At 38.6% G+C, this 24,785-nt stretch overlaps 1 protein-coding gene across 3 annotated transcripts in view; it reads right to left on the reverse strand.

The window, feature by feature from the left end:
• chd6 (chromodomain helicase DNA binding protein 6) overlaps window positions 1-24,785 on the reverse strand; it is a 97,278-nt gene that overhangs the window by 45,568 nt on the left and 26,925 nt on the right. For all 3 annotated transcript variants that reach the window (XM_085407125.1, XM_085407126.1, XM_085407124.1), the window contains exons 2-4: window positions 24,453-24,502; window positions 3,505-4,153; window positions 938-1,082 (exon numbers count right to left, since the gene is read on the reverse strand). In XM_085407125.1, the coding sequence (XP_085263251.1) occupies window positions 938-1,082; window positions 3,505-4,153; window positions 24,453-24,482 (824 nt within the window). In that variant the 5' untranslated portion in view covers window positions 24,483-24,502. The remainder of the gene's footprint in view (window positions 1-937; window positions 1,083-3,504; window positions 4,154-24,452; window positions 24,503-24,785) is intronic.

Below are 24,785 nucleotides of genomic sequence, written 5' to 3' on the forward strand. Positions count from 1 at the left end.
CATCCACTTAAACAGTAAGGCTGTTAATATACGAAAGGGTTACAGGAAGGTCTGGTTAAGTTCAGAGTGCAGTTATTAATGTTATTTAAAATGTACGCGTGCATCTTGTGATCACACTTCAGTTACTCATCAAAATGAGTTTCTGTATTAAGACATGAGAAATTAAGCTGATCAAACTTTAATACAGGTGTGTTCTGCAGGTGAGCTAAATAAAATAAAAAAAAGCCTGATTACTATTTGAGGATATAAAATATGACAGTAGCAGCATTTGTGGCAGATGTGTCAGTGCTCCCTCCATCTACCCTCCAATTGCTCAGCTTTTAAAAAGTGAGCTGATTAATAGAAGGGGGAATAGCAATGACAGTAAAGGAAGAACAGCTAAGGTTGTCAACTGCAATTAAACAGTCTGTTATTAAGGTATATGCATCTGTATCATATATATACATCCTCATGTGCTTATAAGAGGTTTGTGAGATAAGACGTGAATAGCATCTCTGAAGTGATGGCGTGGCTGATAAAGAGAAACATTTTATCAGCTTGCATGGACGTGTTTGTTTATCTTCACATTAAAATTAAGATTCAAACACATTTCCAAAGTTAATTAGCTTTCAAAAATTCACAAATTCCAGAAATCACCAGCTTGACTTTAGTGGTTTATTTTGCAAAGGTCAAAACCTTACTATGCATTCATGATGTCCTGGGTCTCTCTTTAGTATTTCTCCTTAATGTAGCTTCAAAGTGAAATATTTGTAACCAAGGAACTGCATTATTTGTTGCACACGACAGGTTTACTGCCGACTTCCTCGCTTTACCCCATTATTGTGCACTTCAAGGGGTTTTCTAGTGCGGCCTCTTTTCTCTATTTTCCCTATAGCAATATTCTCCTTGTAAATTCTTCTCTCCACCCATGAATTGTTAGCCCGTCCGAAAGTCTTACCTGGGTTTTCGACCCCTCTGTTTTGGCGCTGACGGGACTGGCGTCTTGCTGTTCGCCTGACCGTGGTTCTTACCATGGCTGTGGGCGGCCTGGGTGCCGTGTGCCCCCCCTGGGACTTTTGTGTGGACTCCTTGGGTAGGACGAGCTGAAGAGGATTTGGAAATTTGTGAGTTAATGCAAGCTCTTGTACAGGACAAGCGGCGGTGGTCACACTTCCATGATAACTTTAGTCATTCTTAAACTGAAGCTGATTTTTCTTTTTCTTTTTTCCCCACAGCTCTTTTGATGCACATGTATTAATATTAGTTTGCTAGGGCCGTTGTATGGCAACGCCCTGCATTCTTGAACACTGTACTTGGCTGGCAAGCAGGCTTACATTTACTAAATACCACTAAACAAAAGTACCGTAATTGTCGGGCTATAAGCCGCTACTTTTTGCACAAGCTTTGAACCCTGCGGCTTTTAGTCAGGTGCGGCTTTTCTATGGATTGTCCATGATTTTTGTCATATCGTAAGACGATTTGTTTTGTGTGTTCCGCTGTTGTACGGCACTACGTTGCCTGGCGGAAGGATCGGGGTTCAAGAGTGGTATGTCAGTCACATGTCCGTCCGCCAGGCAACGTAGTGCCGTACGAAGTAGCGCGAAAAACAAACTTCAAAGTAGCGGTACGCGTTCAGCGGGAGGCGTGGATGATGAGCGGCGATAAACTTGCGAAAAGCAAGTTATGCCCAACTCCACCGGTGGAATCTGACAGCGTGGAAAAGTGCGAAAACATCCACGATCACCAACGGATTTTGAAGGGCTGGACTGCTGCATGATGGAGAGGAGGACACCGCCACGGCCCTTCAGAGGGTGTTCGACTCTGACACTGACAATGAGGATTTCTTTGGTTTTGAAAGTGACAACGAAGGAGAGAAGCGGAGAGTGGATGACGAAGCCATCCTGAGCCTGTTTGTATCCGACACTGGAGGAGAGGACTTTGGTGGTTTTAGTGCGCAGGAAGAAGAGAAAGATGGTGGTGAATGACTGACTTTTCTTCTTGTTAAAGCTGTGTCACTGCACCTGAGCCTAAAAGGTAGTCCGAATCTATTTTTCTGGTGTGCTGTAGGCTACTGTTATGTACTACATGTGCAAATATGTACCCATAACTTGTTTTTCAAAATATTAATAAAAGTGATGTCTCCAAACAGCCATCTCTTTCCTGACAATTCCCTTTGTGCATATTCTCTTACATATGATAAGTCAACATTGAAACACCTGCGGCTTTTAGTCAGGTGCGGCTAATGTATGTACAAAACAGGATTTTCCCCTGATTTTAGCTTGTGCGGCTAATATTCAGGTGCGCTTTGTAGTCCGGGAAATACGGTACCAGAAATATTGACATTTTGACCTGATGGTCCAGCTAAGCGATTAAGGGGTCAGTACGTTCTTTTAATTCATCATAGGCAGAGCATGAAAATATTAATATCTTGGCTAAATTTTATACAAACTCAATAATTTTCAGGACTTAACACCAAACCCCACAAACATGATCCAAAAGGAAGAGTCTGCACGCTGATGAAAATAATCTTGACGTAGGCACAATGTTCTTATTAACCAAGAATGTCAACATCACCGTGAATATTCACCCACGGGGGAACATGTGGGGTTTTTTCTTGTGTTGTTTGTTTTGTTGTTGTTTGGTCGCAAAAACAGCATTGAGAGTATACACTGCCCCAAGCCAACAGTGGACTGTCAGCAGCACTGACAAAGAATCCAAAATGCAGCTTGTAGTTGTTTCAATAATACATATAAATTCTATTATCCTACTTTCAGTGTCATCTAAGTCTATTGCTGGGTTTGGCATCATCAAACATGCACTGATATAATTCTTGCAGAAAATCTTTTTCTGTTCTTCAGCTATTGAAAGAATGCTAATACACCCACCCACACACGTGCAAACACATAACCATGCGTACTCGGTCTTAATTAAATCCAACAATCGCATTATAATAACCTATATTTATGCTGACATGTCTGATCATGATTTAAGGACATTTACAAACAGGACAGGCATCATCCTCGCCTGCCAATTAGTCCTGAACTGTTCGAGCTCAAATGCCTGTTGTTATCACATTTTTAAGGTTTTGTTCTTTGGTTGTTGACAAAACACAGAACGAGACACTCATTCACACAGACTTCAAAGCAGCAGAGGTTAGCAGACAGCAAACACTGCCACCATCACATAAGTAAAGCAGCCTGGGTGTATTTTTTTTTAATTAAAGTTACTACTGGTACCATCATTAGACATTAAGAAGCTGTCAGCGGACACAGCCTTGAAAAACGGCATGTGGCACATCAGAATAAACACTTTTTGCAGATGGGATAAATTAATAAGCTATGAAGAGGTAGCTTAACCTAAAAGTATTTCTGGTACCAATTAACAAGGGCAGTAATATTTAATTGCCTAGTAAACTAATCATGCACATCCCTACTGTAGGTAAAGCAAACTACACTATTAAAAACACAATCCAAAACTTCTTGCTGTCACTACCACACAAACAAAAACACTTGACACTCTTCAAACCTTGATTCGAGGGTACAGGAGGTAGGACTTTGACCTTAGGTTTTCTTCCTCTTTTGCCAGGAACCTTGACAGGCATCTGAGCCGATCCCGGGGAAACGGCGGCACCTGACGTTTTAACTCCCGACACATTTTTCAGCACCGTCTCACTCTCTGTCCTGCCCTCCTTTCCCTTGGTCCTGCGCTCCTTACGCTCCTTTCTCTCCTTTCTCTCCTTTCCCTCCTTGGGTTCCTTGCTCTTTCTCAGGGAGACCACTATTGGCTCCCTCTCCTCCCTTCGTTTCTTTGGTTTGCTGCTCTCCTTTTCCTCACACTCCACTCCTGCTTTCTCCCATTCCCTCTTGTCCTTTTTCTTTCGTTTCTTCTTCACCCTGCCTCCGCCACCTCCATCATCCTCCTCGCTCATAGAGGAGGGAGGCCGTGGCGCTCCTCCGGAGTGCTTAGCAGCGTGGATCCCGGATGTGGTGCAGTGATTGGATGTCACCGTGCTGCCCACAGGGGTGAGGAGGCGGAGCTGGTCCTTGGTGCCCACAACCAGGTGTCCCCGTGGGATTGTGGGAGCTGTAGTTTGTGCGTTGCTGTTTTGGTCCGAGGAAGAGGCTGCTGCAGCGGAGGCCTGAGGTGGTGTGTGCTTCAAGAGGCCAGTGAACATCTGAAAAAGAAGAGTGTGTCATAAATACAGTTGATCATTATACTGTTCCTTATTAACTAATAAATTCTACTCATCTCTACTTTACTGCTTGGTTTAAATTCTTCTCATGAATACCTCCTGAGCAGACGTTTCAAAGCAAAAGTCCTCCAAAACAGCAGAGTGTTGAGTATGTAAAAATAATTATCAACCTCATGAAGACATGTGACATTAAAAAGAATGTCTGTAGCATCAGACGTGCAGAGAACTAACACCCAACTCGCCAGTTCCCTTCAGCCCTGTGAAACTTTGCATTTTTCAGTTCGCTGTTTTGCTCTTAACAGCATACAGCTCAACTCTTTTGGTTCACTTTCAACACATAGCAAAAATAAATAAATAAATAAATAAACGAAATAAAAATAAAACACTGCTGTTTATTTTCTCTATTCAAATAAACATACTGAAGCCAAATAGTATGGGAAATATTCTTCAGAGTCGGTGGAGATGAACTGAGGAGAAAATTAGACAAAGCTTCCAATAATGGTAGTTGATTAATATCGAAGAAAAATCTGCCGTTTGCAACAACCCTAATAAGAAAATTCTCATTCAGTTCCTGGTTTAATTCTCTCTCGATCCAAAATGCCTCCGGAACACAGAGTACTTGCTTCAAAATCATGGCCTCTCTGCACGATCAGCATACATTTCAGAAGGCCCACTGAATTTTGCACGCCCAATGTCTCACACACAATCGTCTAGTGAAGGCCCTTCAGCAGGTGTCTACGTTGACAGGAAACCTGAGGAAGCCAACCTTCATATATGATGCCTTCCACCTATCAAACTCTGGTCGACTTCACGGCCCTCTCTTCCTCCTACCCAGGACCAACTACCACACTGATGTTCTAGTCAAAACACTCTTGGACTTTAACATTCAGGTCATTTATTGACTCTTAAATTAGTTATTACTGTGCAACATCTGACCTTTGGCTTTGATTCACTACCAGGTGTGTCACAGCAAACTAAAACTAAACTTAACATCTTATTAATTGTTTATTTGTTTTTAGTTAAAATGGACAGACAATCCCCTACTTTCCTGTCCTCTCTTTACTGTATCTATCAAATAAAGCTGAAAAAGGCCACACACACACACACACACACACACACACACACACACACACACACACACACACACACACACACACACACACACACACACACACACACACACACACACACACACACACACACACACACAAACAAAGTGGCTACTTTTAAACATGTTTTTGTTTTTTTTGTTTTTTGTATGTTAAATCGGAAAATGAGTAAAGTTGTAAGTAGTGGATAGCGATACATTCAGAAATATCCCTAATTTCGGAATAGATCAAACCATGCGATGTTGCGAGGACATTGTGACACCACATATTCCTAAATCCTCATTGTGAAACAGTCAAAAATGCAAAGTCCATTCAACAACACTGCTCCCAACTGCTCAATCAGCACAGCACTCTTCCACTCTAACCTAACAGATCCAAACGTGAATTATTGCATCATCTTTAAGCAGTGCTGTAAATGTCAAAAGGGTCATTTCCATCACGGCTATATCTCTAACATTAATGGAGAATAGATGAAGTTAGCTTCATTGTCCACCTCTGATTATGACATCAGGTTGTCATCTCATTGAAATTAGGTAGGAAGCGAAGCTCAAGTATGCTAATAAGTCTCTTGTGACTGCATAAATATTGGCAACCATAAATATTCATGACTAGTAGGTGGACCTCAAGGTCAGCATAACATGTGGGCAAATTGTACCTATCTGCTAAAATCAAAAATGCAGATAAGATGTTCCAAAATCCGTTGGTTACTTTATATCAAATACAAAGAGATTGCAATTTCATGGGGTTAAACACAGCTTGTACTAAAGTCTGCAGTGCTTGATTGAGGCATTTCTAAGGTGTTGCATCCAATGATGAACTCCAGTCTACAGGAATATGATGGCATATTGCTCATATTTAGCACAAATCCAATTTCTCTATTGTATTATCACAGCCAGTTCAAGAGCTTTAACAAGATGTTGCCCACTCTGTGACTCTGCAGCGTCATAACTAAACCTAACAGTTGCTGTGAACTATTAGATATTCAAGATGGTATTCAGCTAAGAAACAAATGAGAACTTCATAACTTAAAGCAGTCATATAAAAAAGAAAGATGCTAGATATTAGAGATTTGTAATTGAGATAACAAACAGGATAAACGTAGGACATTTTTGTACTTTAAAATAAGAAAAAATAATTTATTACACCATCCACCAATGTAAGGTTTATGGCACCACTGTGTTTTGGCAAGTACTAAAATAATTTCAATAATTAATTTTATGTTATAGTTCCTACCTTCTGCTCCGGCATGATGCTGAATACTGAGTAGAAAAATATACTTTGCAGAACATTAACATGGCACAGAAAATCAGAACATCTGACCAACGTGATATAACGTTCCATCGTAGCATCAATTCCTACTTTGGGACATTTATACAAAAAATTGTTGCCATACTTTATACACCAGCACAAACTATGTGTTTTGTGAAGCTATGGTGCCCTTTACTCACCAATTATCTCTGAGTCCAAATGCAGGTTTGTGCTTAATTAAAGAAAAACCCTGAAGGGATTGCTAACATATCATGCACAAACTTTACCTGCCAAGCTATCCAGGTATATTATAGAGTATATTTGGCAACCAGGGAGCTGTTCACCAAACATCAGTGCTATTAAAATAACACCACTCACTGCCTTATAAGGACTTTTTTTTAACTACAAAGAAATGCTGCCAGTATCAGAGGCAATGATTGGGTAGATGGCTAAGATGGAACAATAGAATAGAAAAGCCCTTTATAATCATTGTACATGTATAACAAAATACATGTGGGTAGACACAGCGGCTCTGCATAGCTGAGGTTGTGTAAATAATGATGTAAATTCTTTAAATGTGACACTTCATGTGCACTCCTTTAATCCAGAAGAATATTGAAAAATAGCTGGTCAGTATTTTTGTTCAGGAGGAGGCAAAAGCTGGGTTAGGGATTAAAATCTGGACAGGTAGTAGCAAATTAAACTTCCAAAAACACACAGGGAAACGCTCCACCATTGTCATCATCTGTGCAATTAATTTGTAGACTTCCAGCATTGCTGTAGTCACAGCTAAACAACCGGAGACGACAAAGAAGAGATAGTTGTAGCCAATGAGAATGAATAAAACGCAAAAGAAGAGGAACGTGAATAAGCAAGGGCAGAAGCAATAGCTGAGATCATCTGCAACTTTAGCTGAAATGTACTCATAGTAGAGTCGTTGCAGTGAGTTACACTGAAACATTAAGAAGAAAAGCATGGAAAAACTAAATGTATTTATTTACTTATTTATTTCACTGAATTGTTTATTAATCTACACCATAAAAACTGAACATTATTTTTTGCACGTTAATGTAACAATTTTGCATCCACATCATCATAATGAGTGGAAGGTGTACTTATTTATAAATTGCTGAAAAAGACTGCTAACACTTAGGTTTATGATGCAAGGATGTTTGGTTCCAGCTGATACAAACAGCTATTGTCACAAGTCTATTTATGTCTGTACCTGCACTCCCAGAAGTTACATTTTCATAGAGCAGTAGCTGTTGTCTATTAGCTTTCTGCAGTGTGAGTTATTCACGAAACGCATACAATATGTTAGCTCACATTACAAGATCTAATTAATCACATTTTACAGATTAATCACCATGACTCCATGTTCAGTGAGTTAACAATGCATGTAAACACAAGGCATTTGGTTAGTTTGTTCACTAACAATACCAAGAAGTTCCTTTAGATAACATGGGTGTCCTCGTTCTTCACAGAAAGAAGCACATATACAGCAATATACTGAATATACTGCACTTGACTTAGATGTCAGTCTTGCTTACTAAAAGCATTTAAGCACCTCAAACGTTATAGAGATAATCATGACAAGATAGACGCTTTTTAAATGTTCCCCTTTTTTAAAACATAACACCAAATGCCAATTTAGACATTTCCTTTGCTTTTTCTGCGGTACAGAAAATGATATCAAAGTATGACTCTATTACTAGTGTGCATAGCAAACTATGGATTTAGTGCACCATTACGCCCCTATTCACTTTAGATATCAAACAGTTTTTATTACAGAAACATAATCCCCAAGACAGATGCCCTGCTGCGTCTTCACTGCTTTTCATAAGTGCTAGTTTTAATCAATTAACCGGGACTCCCTGGGGAGGAACAACTAAATTTAACAAGTCAGAGCCTTTGGTTTAGAAGTTCAAAATTTGATTCATAAGAGGATTAGACCTGAAAATGCACCCAAAGCATTTGTAGTCAGGATTTACATATGGCTGAAGATGAAACAGTCCCATTACGCTTGCTGGATAGGACAATACAGCCTAATCTATTCTGTAAACAAAGTGTGCTGTGACAGAAAGCAAACCATTCAAGGGAGCAAAATAACAAAAAACACATTTTTCTAATGAATAACAACATCACATTTGTTACACTGGCATGTATACTGGTAACAGACTAGTGGTTTTTTTTGGTCCAAATAAATGAAGACATTATTATTCAAGCATGGAAGAACATCATCTACTTGAAAAAACACAAAATAAACAAGGTTATACTTAAACTAGCAATAATTCAAAAGTTGTTTCTAAGTTGCGTAAATGTATAATAAATATTTTTGCCATAAATATTAAACATAAAGATTGTATTAAGATTCAAAAGGTAAAAGTAAGAAAAAACAAAACAATTATTTTAAACACCGAACCATAGAAAGATTGGAGAAATCAAATGACATCAATTCCACTCAGCAGGGGTGAAGTGAATAGAGAATGCAGTCCTGGACTTTTCTAAGTAATGAGTGTAAAATTAATTACAGAAAATGATCAGTAATACTACACATTTACAATCAGAGTTACAGACAATGTTTTTAGTCACTATAAATATTTAACTACAGTGGGTATAATCTGTTGAGTTAACCCCTGGCAATGGTAAACCTGCAGTGGCACTCTAGCATTGAAACACCAGGGTCAACAAAAATATTGTTACTTTAAATTTATTGGCACACTTGACAGCGTCATTTTCTCTTCTCTTGGTTTTTTGATGCCCTGCCAGCCACAGTGTTTTTGTTTCTATCCACATTTCAATAATTAAACAGATATAATGTTGAACACAAGTGCTCTATATTACTTACCCAAGTGTTACACTTTAGGTCTGACAGCAACTGCTACCCGCTATTAAGGATTACACCAGGCTCTGCAGCTAAGATAACCTTTTAAGTATGTGTACATAGAGGCTATTTCTCAGTGTTAGGGAAAAGTAAAGACCAGCTATCAGAAGAACTATAACTTACCTACAGAAGGAGATCAGTACAAACAAGCCAATGAGAATAGTACTGACTAAATGATGATGCTGAACAATCATCAAAGCACTAGTTTAAAATCCAAACACAAAAAGTAAGACAAAAAAGTCCTCACTATCTCTGAAAAAGAAGCAGCTTAAGAGGAAATCTTTGGTGTGGTGATAACAAATCAAATGTTTGCTACAAGCTTTTCATCCACTACAGAACAACATGTTCTGTATTAATTATTTAGTGCAATTAAAATCAATAATTATTCATGTGTTGTGACTTGAATATAAACTTCCCATATAATAAAAGCCAAAATTCAATCTCACCTTGCTTGTGTGCTATATCCACCAGCTGTGTTCAAGTGTTCACTACACATAAAGTCCTATGGACAGCAGGCCCTGCCATATGTGGCACTGCTGTTTGTGTGCTCTGTCCATATGTAAGTAATTGGAAAGACTGTACATTGCCCATATGTTTCTGCACCAATGTCACTAACACAAGCTGTACCACATTTTTGCACTTGGCAAAGGAAGCGATTGTGTTCTGAAAATGAGACAGCGCAGACTCATTATTGTGATTATGTTAAATTTTGAATCAGAAAGGTGCCGTTCTGAATGCAGCTGATGAAAATGTAGCCTGACATACTTCAGGGGGCTAATAGCAACAAGACAGACTTTTCAAAGCATTGATTCCCCCAACACACCTACGTACACATTTGATGGAGGCTTGTCAGAGGAAAGATGGTGTGGTTCCTATGACAGCAAAGCAGAGGGAGTGGTAAAGGGTTTAAAACTGGCTGTAGCCCTTTCTGACGCTCTTGACTGTATTTAGAAAGTGGAGAAAATGGGCACATGGTCTGCAGAGAAATAACCTCGCCCGGTCATGTGAATGTGGAATGACCGAGTGACATTCGCATATGTTTGCGTCTGCATCCAAATCCTCGTTGAACGGACATTTCTGCCTGAAAAAAAAATGCATGGCACTCAGACGTGCGTTTAGCCAGTGTATGCAATACATAGAGCAGGTGCGTTTGTTTTCATAACTGCAGTTTTTATGCGGTGAGAATTGAGTTTGACTAGCCTTGTTTCGTGATGTCAATGCAGATGTGCTTACTGCTTCTCACACAGGTATGAGGAATCATCCCAATGAATCACACACACACACACACACACGCACACGCACACACACACACACGCTGAGCGGCCTAGTCGCCAGTGGGTTTGAGGAGGGGGTATCAGGGCCGTTGCCATGGAAACTGGCTCTCTTTGCCAAAGCTGCTGGGAGAGGGGAGGTGAACGTAAACACGTGGTCACCATGGTAACTCTTTCATTGCTGTCTGTATGTCTGTACAGACCGACAGCCTCTCTGATTCTGACGTCAGCTCATACATCAGAAGCTTTTTCTCTTTCTTTTGGTCATTCAGTCTTTAGCCATTTTCATTTCATTCTTACTTTGTCAGCCGGTATATCTGCATGTGTAACTGCTTAGAGAGCAGGGAATTCCAAGAAAGCTATTGTTTTTCGAAGATTTAATAGGATAGATTTGTGTCACATATTTTTTATTTTTATTATCAAGGTTGCACAATTTTATATGCTGAGCTGAGTTTCTACTCATCTTTTCACAGAAATCAGAGCAAGTCTTGAGTCGTTTATATAAAGTGAGGCAACAGTTTAGGTAGCAAAGCTGAAAGTAACAATTATTTATTTGATAGTTTTCTTGATTCATCAATTGTTCATGTTTTAAGAAAAAGTATTTGTCATGTGTGCATGTCTCACTAGCACTGCAAAAAGTAGTTAATTAAAAGTAGAACTAATAAAGCTGTAAAGCAAATTGTTGTTAGCTGGAAATTAAGTTAATTCAATTGGTGATTCAGCAAAGCAACTGTTTAAATAACTATTTCATTGATATGAAATGTTTTATTTTCAAATCCTTTCATGTTGTCAGGAAAAATTTTATGCATCAGTAGGTAAACACTTCTTTTTATTACCTATTTTTATTAAAAAATTACCGGCTAGGTTGGCTAATCAGTTCCTTATTTAGTCTCTAGTGATGAATGGAAGACATCAGCTGGTTAAAGTTTTCTGCAGCTCTGACAGGTAAGCCCACCAGAGAAGAAACAGCAAAGACAAACTGGGTAAGATGAAATTAAATTTCAGTTTGTGTTCAACTGTCAACACAAAGGTAAAATGCCAAACTCTGGTGCATTACACCATCCGTTTGTGAGAGTTTTGCCTACAGGCTGTGGTTCTCGTCTTAAAGGACAGACCACGCCTAACAAAAAACCACACAGTAAAGTCAACTTTTCCACCGCTGCAGAGAGAAGAAAACTGTAGGTGTGATCAGCAAAGGTCAAGAGGCAAAGAAACAAGAGTAGGCTTCTACAGAGTCCCTACATGACATGAGTGGCAAAGTAATATATCTAAGTCCCGGGGTGAGATACCCTGGAGTGAAAAATATGAAGTAACCCTCGGCTAAGGTCAACTGATAGCCATTTTTGCTTAAAAGTGCAAACGGGTGTTAACATCAAAAGCTTCAACAAGCAAGAGAGGAAACTGGACAATTTTAACTTTTTCCACAAGGTAAATTGTCAGCATGAGTATTTTCCAATGCAGGCATGTAATAATATCAGTATCACAAGCCAACTATCAGCCTGCATATTGATAAATATTAGTGTATTTTTTTTCTAAATGAAAAAAAAAAAAAAGATAAATATTAGTGTAGCTTTTATTGTTAAAATAGATAACAATAAAAACAGAAATTCCTGTAATATGAACAAAAGAATATGACTTATAAACTGATGGTTTCTGTGCTGCTGCAATGATCTGTGTGACACTGTCACCGGTCATGTCTTTGGGAGCTGTCGATGCAAAAAGACTACCTACCACTCATGTGCCAGTAAACTGGATGACAGTTTTGTGCACTACAGCATGTCGCTTGTATTGAGTCCCACACGTGTTAAGCAGTTTCACATACATTTCTGTCTTTTCATGATATCCATCGAATAAGATGGACAACTTTTCCTTTTTTTTTTTCTATTAAATTGTATTTTGTAGTGTGTGGAACCGATCGGTGTACACAAACCCACATTTGGAGAATGTATAGCCATGTATGCAAGTCTGCCTTTTAAAGCACAGCCAAAAGATGTCTTCAACTTATTTTAATTGGTGAAAAAACAATTATGTCCTAAAAGTAACGCCCCGCAGTAGAACTACTTCCTCCAGCTGTTCCGCTTTAGCGACCTCAACAGGTCTGCTGTGATGAGGAATAGTTGCACAAACACGATATTACCAGGTCTTTTGGTTAATGGATGGCTTATGCATTTCAGTATATGAAAGTATGCTGGAAAACAAATTACCAGAAAGAAGAAACAACATAATTTCAAATGATAATATTTATAATATTTATTAGGGCTGGGCCATATCATACCGTTCACGGTAATACCGGTATAATGTTGGGCAACGATAAGAAAATGAAATATGGTGATAGAATATGGGTAAAACGCACATCTGCAGTGCCTTTGTTTTCATACGCACATGGCGGAAAAAGCATGGCGGCGACGAAGAATGAGAAGGGCGAAAGTGGATCGTTGAATGAAACAGATGAACCAGAATTGGTTTGTAAAAATGTTGCAACTTCAGTGGTGTGGAACTGGTTTAGCTTTCGTCCGTCAGATACACAACAAAGCACTATTTTTGGTAGAGCATGTTAGCGGACCGTCGTTATTACCGTGTTACCGCACCGCTCGATGGATTGTCGGAGTATTACGGCGATCGTAGGCAGGAGCCTCGGAGTGATATGCACTGTGTTTAATATTTATAGTACTTTTTGGTCATATCGCCCTGCTCTAATATTTATTTTAATTCAATTTATTTAAATTTTTTATTTGAATCCAGGGGGGGAAATCTAAAAAACTCTTTTGACAACTTTAAATAGATTTCAGTCTAGAGATAAGAAGCTCTAAAAACATCAGTCTGGATTCTGCTTGGCTTGATTGGACCTTAACAAGCCTTACAGGGCTGACCGCCACAAGTGAAGAGTTATTACTTATTTGCGTTTCCACAAGAGCAGTGGATTTTTATCCTGCGCCCAGTGGGTTTTATTCCACAGATTGATTGAATCTGGGATGCAAAATGTAAAAAGAAGAAGGAAAAAAAATGGTACCAACTTAAAGGGAGCGCTTTGCGGAGTAGAAACCCAACAACAAACACAGAGTCAAAGGTGCAGGATTGAGCAGCCACTAAGCTAGACAAAATGCTTAAACTAAGATAATATTTTATCCTAGTTTGAAAAAAACCTGGAAGTTTAGTGTGGGGCTCATCTGGTCTGGTATTTCTTGAGGGTAATAATTAAAAACAGCAGTTATTCATTTTAAGGTTTGACAGGAACATATTGTTGTTTCTTTCCACATCTCAGAATCAGCTTTTTTCAATTTACACGTGGAAGAAATAATAAAGTTTTTCAAATCTGTGCGCAATGTGTGAAATGATGAAGGACGCGGGCAGAACTAGGCCACTCACTGCAGAATGAGCAACACAAAGGAATTACCACTCATCAAGTAGGCCACATTTGCATGTTGCCACAAACTTCACCTGAAACAACGACCATATCACAAAGCAAGCACATCTCTATTAACTAAACTACACCCAATAAACAATGATCAGTAGATCACAAGTTTCCTGTGCAGAGCATACTCATTACTTCACTGAAACTACACGTACACAAGGAAGACAGTTGCATTATTTTTGAAAAGTCATTAAATTTAAAGCTAATGTGTCTGCTTTGAAATTATAATGACCTAAAAATCCTACAAATCAGTGATAGCCATCTTATGTGATCATTCTGCAGCAAATGTCATTTTCAAATAAGTCCTTTTATAAATACAGACCACAGAGTGTTTATATATGCACATTAGTATTTATATAGTATTTCACTCCGCATACACCTCATACAATGTGTGAATGTGCCTAAGAACAGAAAGCATTAAACCTTTATCAGATTAACCATAATAGTGTTGTGCTGCAAACACACAAATTTGCAAATCTGTAAGTGCAGCATAGGAAACAAGGTTCGGTGGAGTGATTTGCAAAGCAGCTAAGAGATGTGCAGCAACTGCAGGTAGGTTAACGCAAATTCATGGCCTGCATGAAAGCTGAGCTCAATTACCCAAGTTTCTCTGAAACAATGTGTATGAATTACATTCAATGACAGGAAAGTCAACCTGCCACTAAGCAAAAACCTTATAATCATATAAAAAAAAAAAAACTGTTTAAAGCTGTTAAAAACTGTTCTTACACTTGGGCAAAACTTTGTTTTAAATCAAATTGTTATAACAGGCAAACTGTTAGTTACACAAGTGAGAGTTCTCAGTTTAATGAAGACTGGGGTAAAAGTTGAATTAAAACACAAGATCCAAGATTCAAGTTAAGATCCAACTTCTTTTGTCTTCTGTGTACTTCATTATTCATTTGTTTAATAAAATCCCTTGTTAGATCAAAACTGAATAAATAGATGCATGGAAACGCAAAGCATCATGTGAGGATTAGACCTGTAACACATTCTCATCAGGTTTGAGGCTCAGAAGAATCAGGAGCTTTGTCACTCACACCTCTAACCTCAGATGATCTGAGGCATGTAATCACTGAAAATACTTCAACGCTCAGCTCGCTCCACCTTCATTCCCTGTGCCTCTTCATATAGAAAAAAAGCTCAGACACAGTTATGGGTAACCTAGAAGCTAAAATTAGCTGCTAAGCTAACCCAGGATCAGTAATGACCTGAGCCGCTGCCATCCATCTTCACAACAACATAGCAACAGTAGCCCTCCCCCCGACGCACACGGGTACACACACGCACACAGCATCATGGCATCGTGTCATGGTTGAATGTGCTTACATGACTGACTACACAGGCGTGCACACAGACATTAACTGTCTTCCTCACTCCCACACTGGCACTCCATGGCTCAATGTGCTTACATGACTACTACATGGACATACATGCCCGTTTTAGACACACACCACCACACACTCATTCGCACACGTGCGTGCACACACACACACACACACACACACACACGCATCTTCACGGTTCAATGTGCTTACAAGGATGACTACATGCATAAAAAATGCACGGTTTTTCTCTTTACACACCGTCTCCCACTGTCCTCACACAAACACACACACAGCCTCCAGTGACGTGCTGCAGTGTAGCAGCCTCTGCCTGTCCAGTAAAACCAACCAAACACAACTGAGGGAGGCTGCAATCACACGGCCTATGAATCAATAATACTGCCCCGCAAATAAGCAAAACACACACACACACACACACACACGCGTGCACATCTATCTCTCTGTCACGAATATAGACCACGGGTACTGCAGTCTCATCAATGCTCCTGCTTCCTTTCAAAGATGGAACAACAGGCAAAACTGGTAAATGTGACAAACACTCAGGCTAGGCTAAGCGCTCTTTCACCACTGCTCATCTTCGTGAAAGATTAGACATATGAACAATGAGGGAAAAGTTTTGGCAGTAAAATTAAAGATGCCTTTAAAAACAACGTGGAGATCAGGGTTCCGTCAACTCCTTGAGTTGACGTCATGATGCAGGTTAAACATAGCAGCTATTCTAAGCATTGAGTGCATCTAAAATGTTCAATAGCAGTTCAAAAATTATTTCAATCGTTCTCCAGCTCAGTCCATGCTAAACCGCTAGCCCCACCCATTCCTATCTTCTTTCCCCACCAGCTGGATGACCAGGTCGCAGTCGCAGCAATGCTGAATACCGTTAACTTGCCTCTCATCCCCAGAGACACTTCAAGTCCACTGTCGCAGATTGCAGCTGGTGACAGTAATGCCGGTGCAAGCTGCTGGGCCGCTCTGACCTGAACCTACAGCAGGTGAAAACCTGTTCATGTGCTTCTGCACAGCTAATCAAGGATACACAGTTGTCCATCTTAGATATGAGACCCAGTAGAGAGGGAGTTGACTATTACTATTAATTGCCATTCATTTTCAAAAAACATATAGTGTTGTTTAAGTCAGTATGGGTGTGTCTTCTTTCATGTACAAACCTCACTGCACTATCACAAAAATCTGTGGGAAAACATGAATTTAGACTATCAGCACAGCACTGATACTATATTTCAAAAAGTGATACAATCAATAACACTGATCGATATATAATGCTAAAGATTCTAACAATGAAGATACTCGAAATACAATTATTTTTACTAAAACGTGGACATGTAATTGGTTTGAAGAACTGGTTACAGGTGTATCCAGCTGCATTAAGATGAATATGGCTTCTGTCCACTGTTAGCATGCCCTTGAACTTAAAACTATACTAAAAGATTTTTGACTAATTTAACTTTGTAGTCTGGTGATGCCAGACTACATGTTGGAAATATGAGTGTGTAACTACACATCCTGTTTTAGGTTCAGTAGCATTTTGGTCTTCCTTACACACCCTAATGGAGTTTTAAGGCACTTGATTATATAAACTCTACCCACGCAGATTTTTTTTCTACACAGAAAACTTTATGCTTTAGCACATAAATGTATTTTATCTTTACAGTTTTTAACTACTTACAACTTCTAAATAGGGAGAAATTCTAAATAACATCCATGTAAATAACTTCTATCAGCTAAAGTAATACAGGTTTGATGCCTTTACTATATCAAACGCGATAATGTTTTAGTCAAACCCCAAAGGTCTGTTCTGATCCAAGAAAACCTGTCATGTGTAGCATTTCTGTGAGAGTAGAAAAATGTGCTTTCAGCGAATGAAGAAACTTAGAATAAAGAAAGGAGACTCCACCAAAATGCTAAAGGAAGGGAACTCCAGCTTAGAGGACAGCCACATTCTTGTTACTCCCTATAAAACTAAATAAATAAATAAAGATGGAAGGAGGCGCAGGAGGATGGAGGGCTGCAGACGGATCTTTCAGCTGCTTGGGAAAGTACAAAAATGATCAAAGTGACTGAATCTAGGCCTCACAGACAGAAAAGAATTCCGTCCTTTCTTTGCTTTACCTTGAAGTGCAGATATCACGGTTTCATACACTTGCTGATTCATGGATTGTGATGGTGAAAGAAAGAAAAATAAAAAATAAAAATCAAGCTTCAGCATACAGAATAGTTCTCTTTAAATACACTTGTCAGATACAGAGGAACTAAACCTGGAATGGTGCCATCACAGCTACAAATCATCATCTTTTATGCACAGCTAGAGCTGTTATAAATTTGTTTAATTATTAAATAAACTATCAAACTGCACAACTACTAAAAACTAAGATTTTGAGAAAGGTATTTTCTGTCCATTTATAGCAATGCATAGATTGATTCATACTGAAAGTAACCAGTTAAAGGAAGTTAAACGTCATGCTGTTTTGTACTGCTTTTTAATTACTTCAGCTGGAGGCAGATTTTCTTCATTAAAATAACTGTGGTAGTGTAAAACTACAATAACTGTTTCATTGTCCAAAATCCTATGGCGCTAACTGTACTTAATTTGTCATTTTCTGGGTATTTGCAACAGTTAGGGCTTTAATTGACATGGCAGATAGTTCTATGGTGATGGTGTAATGCTGGATAGTTTGGGAAATTTTCCCTGTTTAAAATAATGCTGGACGTTGTTTATCCAGAATAATATGCTTGATTTGAATTCATCTTTTTGTAGCTATTTTCATTTTTAGTTATCACATTTTAGGAAAATTCCTTTTTTTTTACCTTTTAGAATTTGCAGAGAGCTCAAATGCTAGATTTAAAGCAAACAATCAATGTGTGACTGAGGTGTAGACTTTCAGCTTTAATGCCAGTTGTTTCACAATAATATTACATTAAGTGCTTTAGAATTACAGCCACACATAGTCCTCCATTTTTAATACTTAGATGAAAATATCTCGCAGTCAGCGATTTCCTAAAATCTAAAATGGTTTGGCTTTTTCACTATGCTTTGGGTCATTACCCATTTGCTCTGTGAAGCACTGTTCAATCAGTTTGCCAGCATTTGGCTGAATCTGAGCAGAGTGTATAGTTTTTTAAATTACTATATATGTGCTACAGGGAGGTTTATATCTTTATTAGGTATGTGTGTTTTTGAAGGGATGCCAAATGCTATCATTTTTTCTGTAAAGCAAATTTACCTTGCCTATGGGTATAAATAAAGTTACCTTGAACCTTGTAAACTTCAAAATTCATACTGCTACCTCTATCAGCAGTCACATGAGAATTCTGGTTACAATACAATAGTATTCTCCATACTTTTCCCATCATTCTGATGCAAGTTCATCTTAATCTTTGTTCAGTTATTTCCAGAACTGGACAAAATCTTTTTTTTTTTAAGATTATTTGGTCTTCTTGCTGCTGAGTGTAACCAGTGATTTGCCGCTTGTCGTAAACCCTCTGTGTTTACATTCATGAAAGCGCCTCTTGATTCTAGACCTTGTCAATGAAATGCCTACCTTGTCATGAGTGTTCTTGGCAGATGTTGTGAAAGAAGTTTTACTTAACCAAGGAAAAAAAATTTGTGTGATCATCCAACTTTTGTTATCTTCAGTGGTCTAGGTCTAGGCTGCTGGGGGAGTCCCATGATGCAGTGCTTTTTCTTCAGTCAACTTTTTCACTCACTGTGTTTATACACCTCTCTGCATTTAATTATGAGCTATTATTAATCTCTGGCTCTCTTCAACAGCGTGTCTTTGTCCTGTCTTCATCCACTTACCCCCAACCAGTCGCAGCAGATGGCCACCCCTCCCTGAGACTGGTTCTGCTGGAGGTTTCTTCCTGTTAAAAGGGAGTTTCTTTTCCACTGTCGCCAAAGCTTGCTTGGGTTTTCTCTGTTTTCTTTGTATTATTGTAGGGTCTTTACCTTACCTTACAGTAAAGTGCCTTGGGGCAACTGCTGTTGTGATTTGACAGTATATTAAAAAAAAAAAAAAAAAAAAAACTGAATTGGTCTATGAGGCCGATTTGTTGTTCCTGTGATGGTGAGTGACTTGTTTTTAAGTACGTACAACATTGTTGATTTGGCCAATCCTCAAGTTTTTTGGGTTGTTTTAAATCTGTCTGATCGGTAGTTCAAGTTCCAAGACTAATGATGGCATCCTCCAACTACATCAACATCTCTTTGACCTAATGCTGAGGATTTAAACAAATAGCTACCAAAAGCAAGTCAGTACTTGGAATCAATTAGTTTGTTTTGGAATAATGAAGGAATAGGCTTCACTTGCCCATGAAGCAACTCTCCCATCTTTCCAACTTTTGGCCCCCTGAAAATGGGAGACTATGTATATAAGGGCTGGATTCTAAACAGTTTATGCAATACTTTTGTCAACCCCTTGAATTAAATCTGAAAGTGCGCACTTTAACCAGTCTAGACTGTTTAAAATCTATCTATTACAATCTGCTGGTGTACAATGGAAAAGCTACAATGAAATACACGGGCTTATGGTCCAAAAATCTACTGACCAAACTGTAGTTACACAGGATTTAGTAGCTGGCAAAACAGTCACCTCAAAGGAGACATAAACACACAGAGTATTTTTTTTTGTTAAGAGAATTGTTACCAGCTGGACGAATCCGTTTTTAAAGACTTCAAAACATAAATTCGGGACTCCTACCATCTGTCCTGCTCCTACAAGCGATCTCTACCCTCACTACACAAAAATATTTCCCTGCCATCTCTTTTTGAACAATCAACATTGTCTCACTTTTGTTATCATTTTCCCAACATCTTGCAGCAGCCTTGTACAAACATTACCACACAGACATTAGTTTCCTCCACATCACTGTGCCGTGATGACATTATCACTGTGGCTTCGAGATGTGGCAGGAAGATAACCAGACAAGTTGATGGCCACTTGAAAGATGCCAGACACACCATCACTGCGACAGTGAAAATCTCATCACTTTTCTCATGTAAACAAACTGATGTAAGCCTTAAGTAAGATTGCACACTGCCTAAAACAGAAACTAAATTATTTAAGGATGAAGCTCTTTCCCTTTCATACCAATTCTACTGCTGACATGTTTTGTTATCTTAACCGTGATTTAGTGTGCCAGTGTAGACAAGGAATTATTTGGCTGCATCCAAACATTCCCAAACAATATTACAGACCAAGCACAGATACTGTAACTTCACTTTACCTGATACTGATAAAGGCCCTCAGCCTTTTCATGCCACTACAAATGATTATACACAAGTCAAATAAACAGACTAATTAACACAGCCACTGCACCAATACAACAACGCCTGAATCAGAGAGTAAAAAGAGAAAACTTCTGTATTTCTGGAGTTAGCAGATAAGATGACCTTAAACTAGCTTAACCAAGACAAATCTGAGTTAACAAAGCTGTACTGTGTCCTGTGTGAGAGGACTCAGGTCGAGGACACAGTGTTAGAACACAAAATATGTTTATTTCCACAAGTTTCACTCAACACAAAATAATTTGGCAAGGTATTATACTGGATTACCATACCAGGTAGAACAATTTCCACCAGAATGAATATATCAGAATTATTTGTACAGAAATGCATTTCTGGAAAGATGTTCAAGAAGAGATTACCGTAATTGTCGGGCTATAAGCCGCTACTTTTTGCACAAGCTTTGAACCCTGCGGCTTTTAGTCAGGTGCGGCTTTTCTATGGATTGTCCATGATTTTTGTCATATCGTAAGACGATTTGTTTTGTTTGTTCCGCTGTTGTACGGCACTACGTTGCCTGGCGGAAGGATCGGGGTTCAAGAGTGGTATGTTGGTCACATGTCCATCCGCCAGGCAACATAGTGCCGTACAAGTAGCGCGAAAAACAAACTTCAAAGTAGCATTACGCGTTCAGCGGGAGTCGTGGATGACGAGCGGCGATAAACTTGCGAAAAGCAAGTTGTGCTCAATCCCGGTGGATTCTGACAGCGTGGAAAAGTGTGCAAACATCAACGATCACCAACGGATTTCGAAGGGCTGGACTGCTGCATGATGAAGAGGAGGACACCGCCACGGCCCTTCAGAGGGTGTTCGACTCCGACACTGACAATGACAATGAGGATTATCTTTGGTTTTGAAAGTGACAACGAAGGAAAGAAGCTGAGAGTGGATGACGAAGCCATCATGAGCCTGTTCGTTTCCGACACTGGAGAAGAGGACTTTGGTGGTTTTAGTGCGCAGGAAGATGGTGGTGAATGACTGACTTTTCTTCTTGTTAAAGCCGTGTCACTGCACCTGAGCCTAAAAGGTAGTCTGAATCTATTTTTCTGGTGTGCTGTAGGTTACTGTTATGTACTACATTTGTTACTCATTTATGAGGCACAGCACATGTGCAAATATGTACCCATAACTTGTTTTTCAAAATATTAATAAAAGGGGTGTGTCTCCAAACAGCCATCTCTTTCTTGACAATTCGCTTTGTGCATATTCTCTTACATATGATAAGTCAATATTGAAACACCTGTGGCTTTTGGTCAGGTGCGGCTAATGTATGTACAAAACAGGATTTTCCCCTGATTTTAGCTTGTGCGGCTAATATTCAGGTGCGCTTTGTAGTCCGGGAAATACGGTAAACAGATTTTAGATTAACTGCTCTCTATATTAGGCACACATTCAATATAAGAGATGGAAAACTGATATAGCTGTTAAGAACTCTGCTCTTATTTTTTGTTTTAATAGCTTCTTGGATGAAACCAAAACTTCCTAGTAAAATACACTGGAGATATTGGCTAAAGGATAACCTTAATATGGAAAAAAAAAATCCTGCAAGACTACAACTCAAAACAGATTTGTCAGGAAATGGTTAAGCAACACAAGAAATACAGGTCTTCAGCTATCTTCTGTATTTTTTTCCTCTTTGATTTCTTCTTATTGTTGTTTTTGTTTCTTTTCACGCAGGACTAAACTGGAAAAAACTGTATCTTAAATTGAGGGGTTTTTGTTATTTGTAAGACAGAAATGTTAGAACTGTGGACTTTTTCGTGTTTATGTATTAATGTATAGATATATGCACATATTCTAATTTGTGCAGTATTATATGAATAAACATTAATAAAAAAAGTAAGGTTGTTTTTTTTGTTTGTTTTTTAAGAGTCATTATCATAAAACTGTGTTACTTTCACATCTAAGCCAGTAGTGACTCACCAGCCAGTGATAGAAGACTGCTGCTAGCCGAAGTTTACCATCAATAGCAAGCTTATTTTGGCAGTAGAAAACAAGAAACCCTGGTGCATTCAAAATGAGAGATTGTTTACACAGTCAAAAAAAACAATGAAAAAAGTCACCTTGAAGTTTCAGTTTGTCATAAACTGCTTGAGGAATTTTCCGTACTTCACAAAAATGATTTTCAAAAAAATATTTGTATTTTCCTCAGTAATCATTATGTTTATGTATGCCTGTAAAAATAAACATTTTCAATTAAATGAATTTCTTGCAAAAAAGAGTCATAACTTATATGGAATAATCTCAAACCATAGATGTCAGTGTCACCGAGTCTCTATGCATTACAGCCACACTGAACTTAGGGAAAGTCTCTTCATGCTCACACACTGCCACCCTCAGAGCTGGAAATTTGACAGTACAAGTGCAAAGCTTGTCAGGTCAGCTATATTTGTACAAATGTGCCCTTTGTTGAACAGAAAGTTCAATATATGAGACTTCAGAGGTTGTTCAGAGTTTTTACTCTCATCATTTTCCACCAGTTTCTACCTATTACCAACTTTACCTATTCCTTAAATTCATTACCGAGGAAGATAAAAGCAGCAAATAATGATCATAATGACTGAAGGATCACGTTCTGCTGTTATGACAGTGCTGGCACCCTGTTACTGCGGTATGGTAGCCTCATATGCCCAGCTGAGAGACTGCTGTGTCGCCTCTCACTAACAAAACCTCTGACTCATCACTCTGCTCAGCTTGACTCGTAAATATTACAAAGCGCAAGCCAACATCTAAAAGCACCAAAGTAATACTAAAATACAGGACATTTCTACAACCGCATGAACAAGAGGGTTTGACACAAAATGGCAAAACAAGTTTTTCAGATGACTTAATGTAGAAGATGGAGCGCAGAGTACTGAAGAGTACGGATTCAACCTCAAAACCTGCGCTATCAGAGACTTTTTTATGGATACAATCAATCAGTTTCACATTAAACAAACTCATCATATAACCTCATATTGCAAATGACTCCAGAGTGAGCAATAACACAGTCATTGTGAAGCAGATCTACTGACACATAATTTCCAGGACATTAAAGACAAGCTGTTGCAATGTAGGATTCTTTTCATTTTAACTGTTATATACACTGTACTTTTTGCCATGGTGTGAACCTTTAAGTGTAATCAAATAAAAAAAAGTTGTCCAAAGGGTGAAGAGGAACAGTGACTAAGGTTGCCAAAGAAAAGTTCAAAACACAGCCCTCTGGCCATTGATTTTCCGATTTGAGGGCTCTACCTGCTCAACCAGAGCTAACATAGATTAATAATTACCAGAGCCTATCTATTGCAGAATTGTGAATCAGAAATGCACAAATTAACTGTTTTGTTTTCCTGCAGTGTAAAATTGTTGCTACACGTCAGTGCACTCTTTACACTGGAAATAATGATCTTGCTCACTACAATGATGAACTGTGGCAAGAGAGAAGTGTTGGGGTGAGTTCAGTACTTATATTGTTCAGAGACGACAGCATTTATCCTGTCAGCATTCTGTAAACCGGCAGCCTCCAACAATGCATGTCAACAGTAACAAACTTACCCTGGGAGATGTTAAGCGAGTTAAGTGAATAAATGTCAAAGATTTACATGATGAATCTACTCAAGAGTGTTTCCAAAATTACATTTATAATTATGTTTTATCCAGTATCAAAGCAGCTGTGTATAAAGGCTTTTATGAATGGCCTACTTTTCTTGTGTACATGCATGGTAATAACACAAACCTGCTGCTTGTCCTTCTTGAGTATTTTCATCTTCTATCCCTTCACAGCATCTGTTAACAGAAAAGATCATAAATCAAATTACTTCCAAAAAAAGCACACATTAAAAAAAAAAAAAAGGAAATTTCTGATATCTGTAAGGGGAAAAAAGAAGAGCCACAATATAAAAAGAAAATTAAGATTTTTCAAATCAAAGAAAACAGTGCATATTGGATTTAATCTTACATAATTGTAATCAAAGTAGAAAGCACTGAAATCTCCCAAAGAACTACACATGTATGTGTATTTAACTCTTATATAACTGTATATAAAGGTACAGTAAGTAGTGAGCACACC

This window comes from Rhamphochromis longiceps, linkage group LG5 (assembly GCF_057381845.1).
Source record: "Rhamphochromis longiceps isolate RC_006_pf linkage group LG5, R_longiceps_female_GT1.1, whole genome shotgun sequence".
In the NCBI taxonomy this organism is placed as follows: Eukaryota; Metazoa; Chordata; class Actinopteri; order Cichliformes; family Cichlidae; genus Rhamphochromis; species Rhamphochromis longiceps.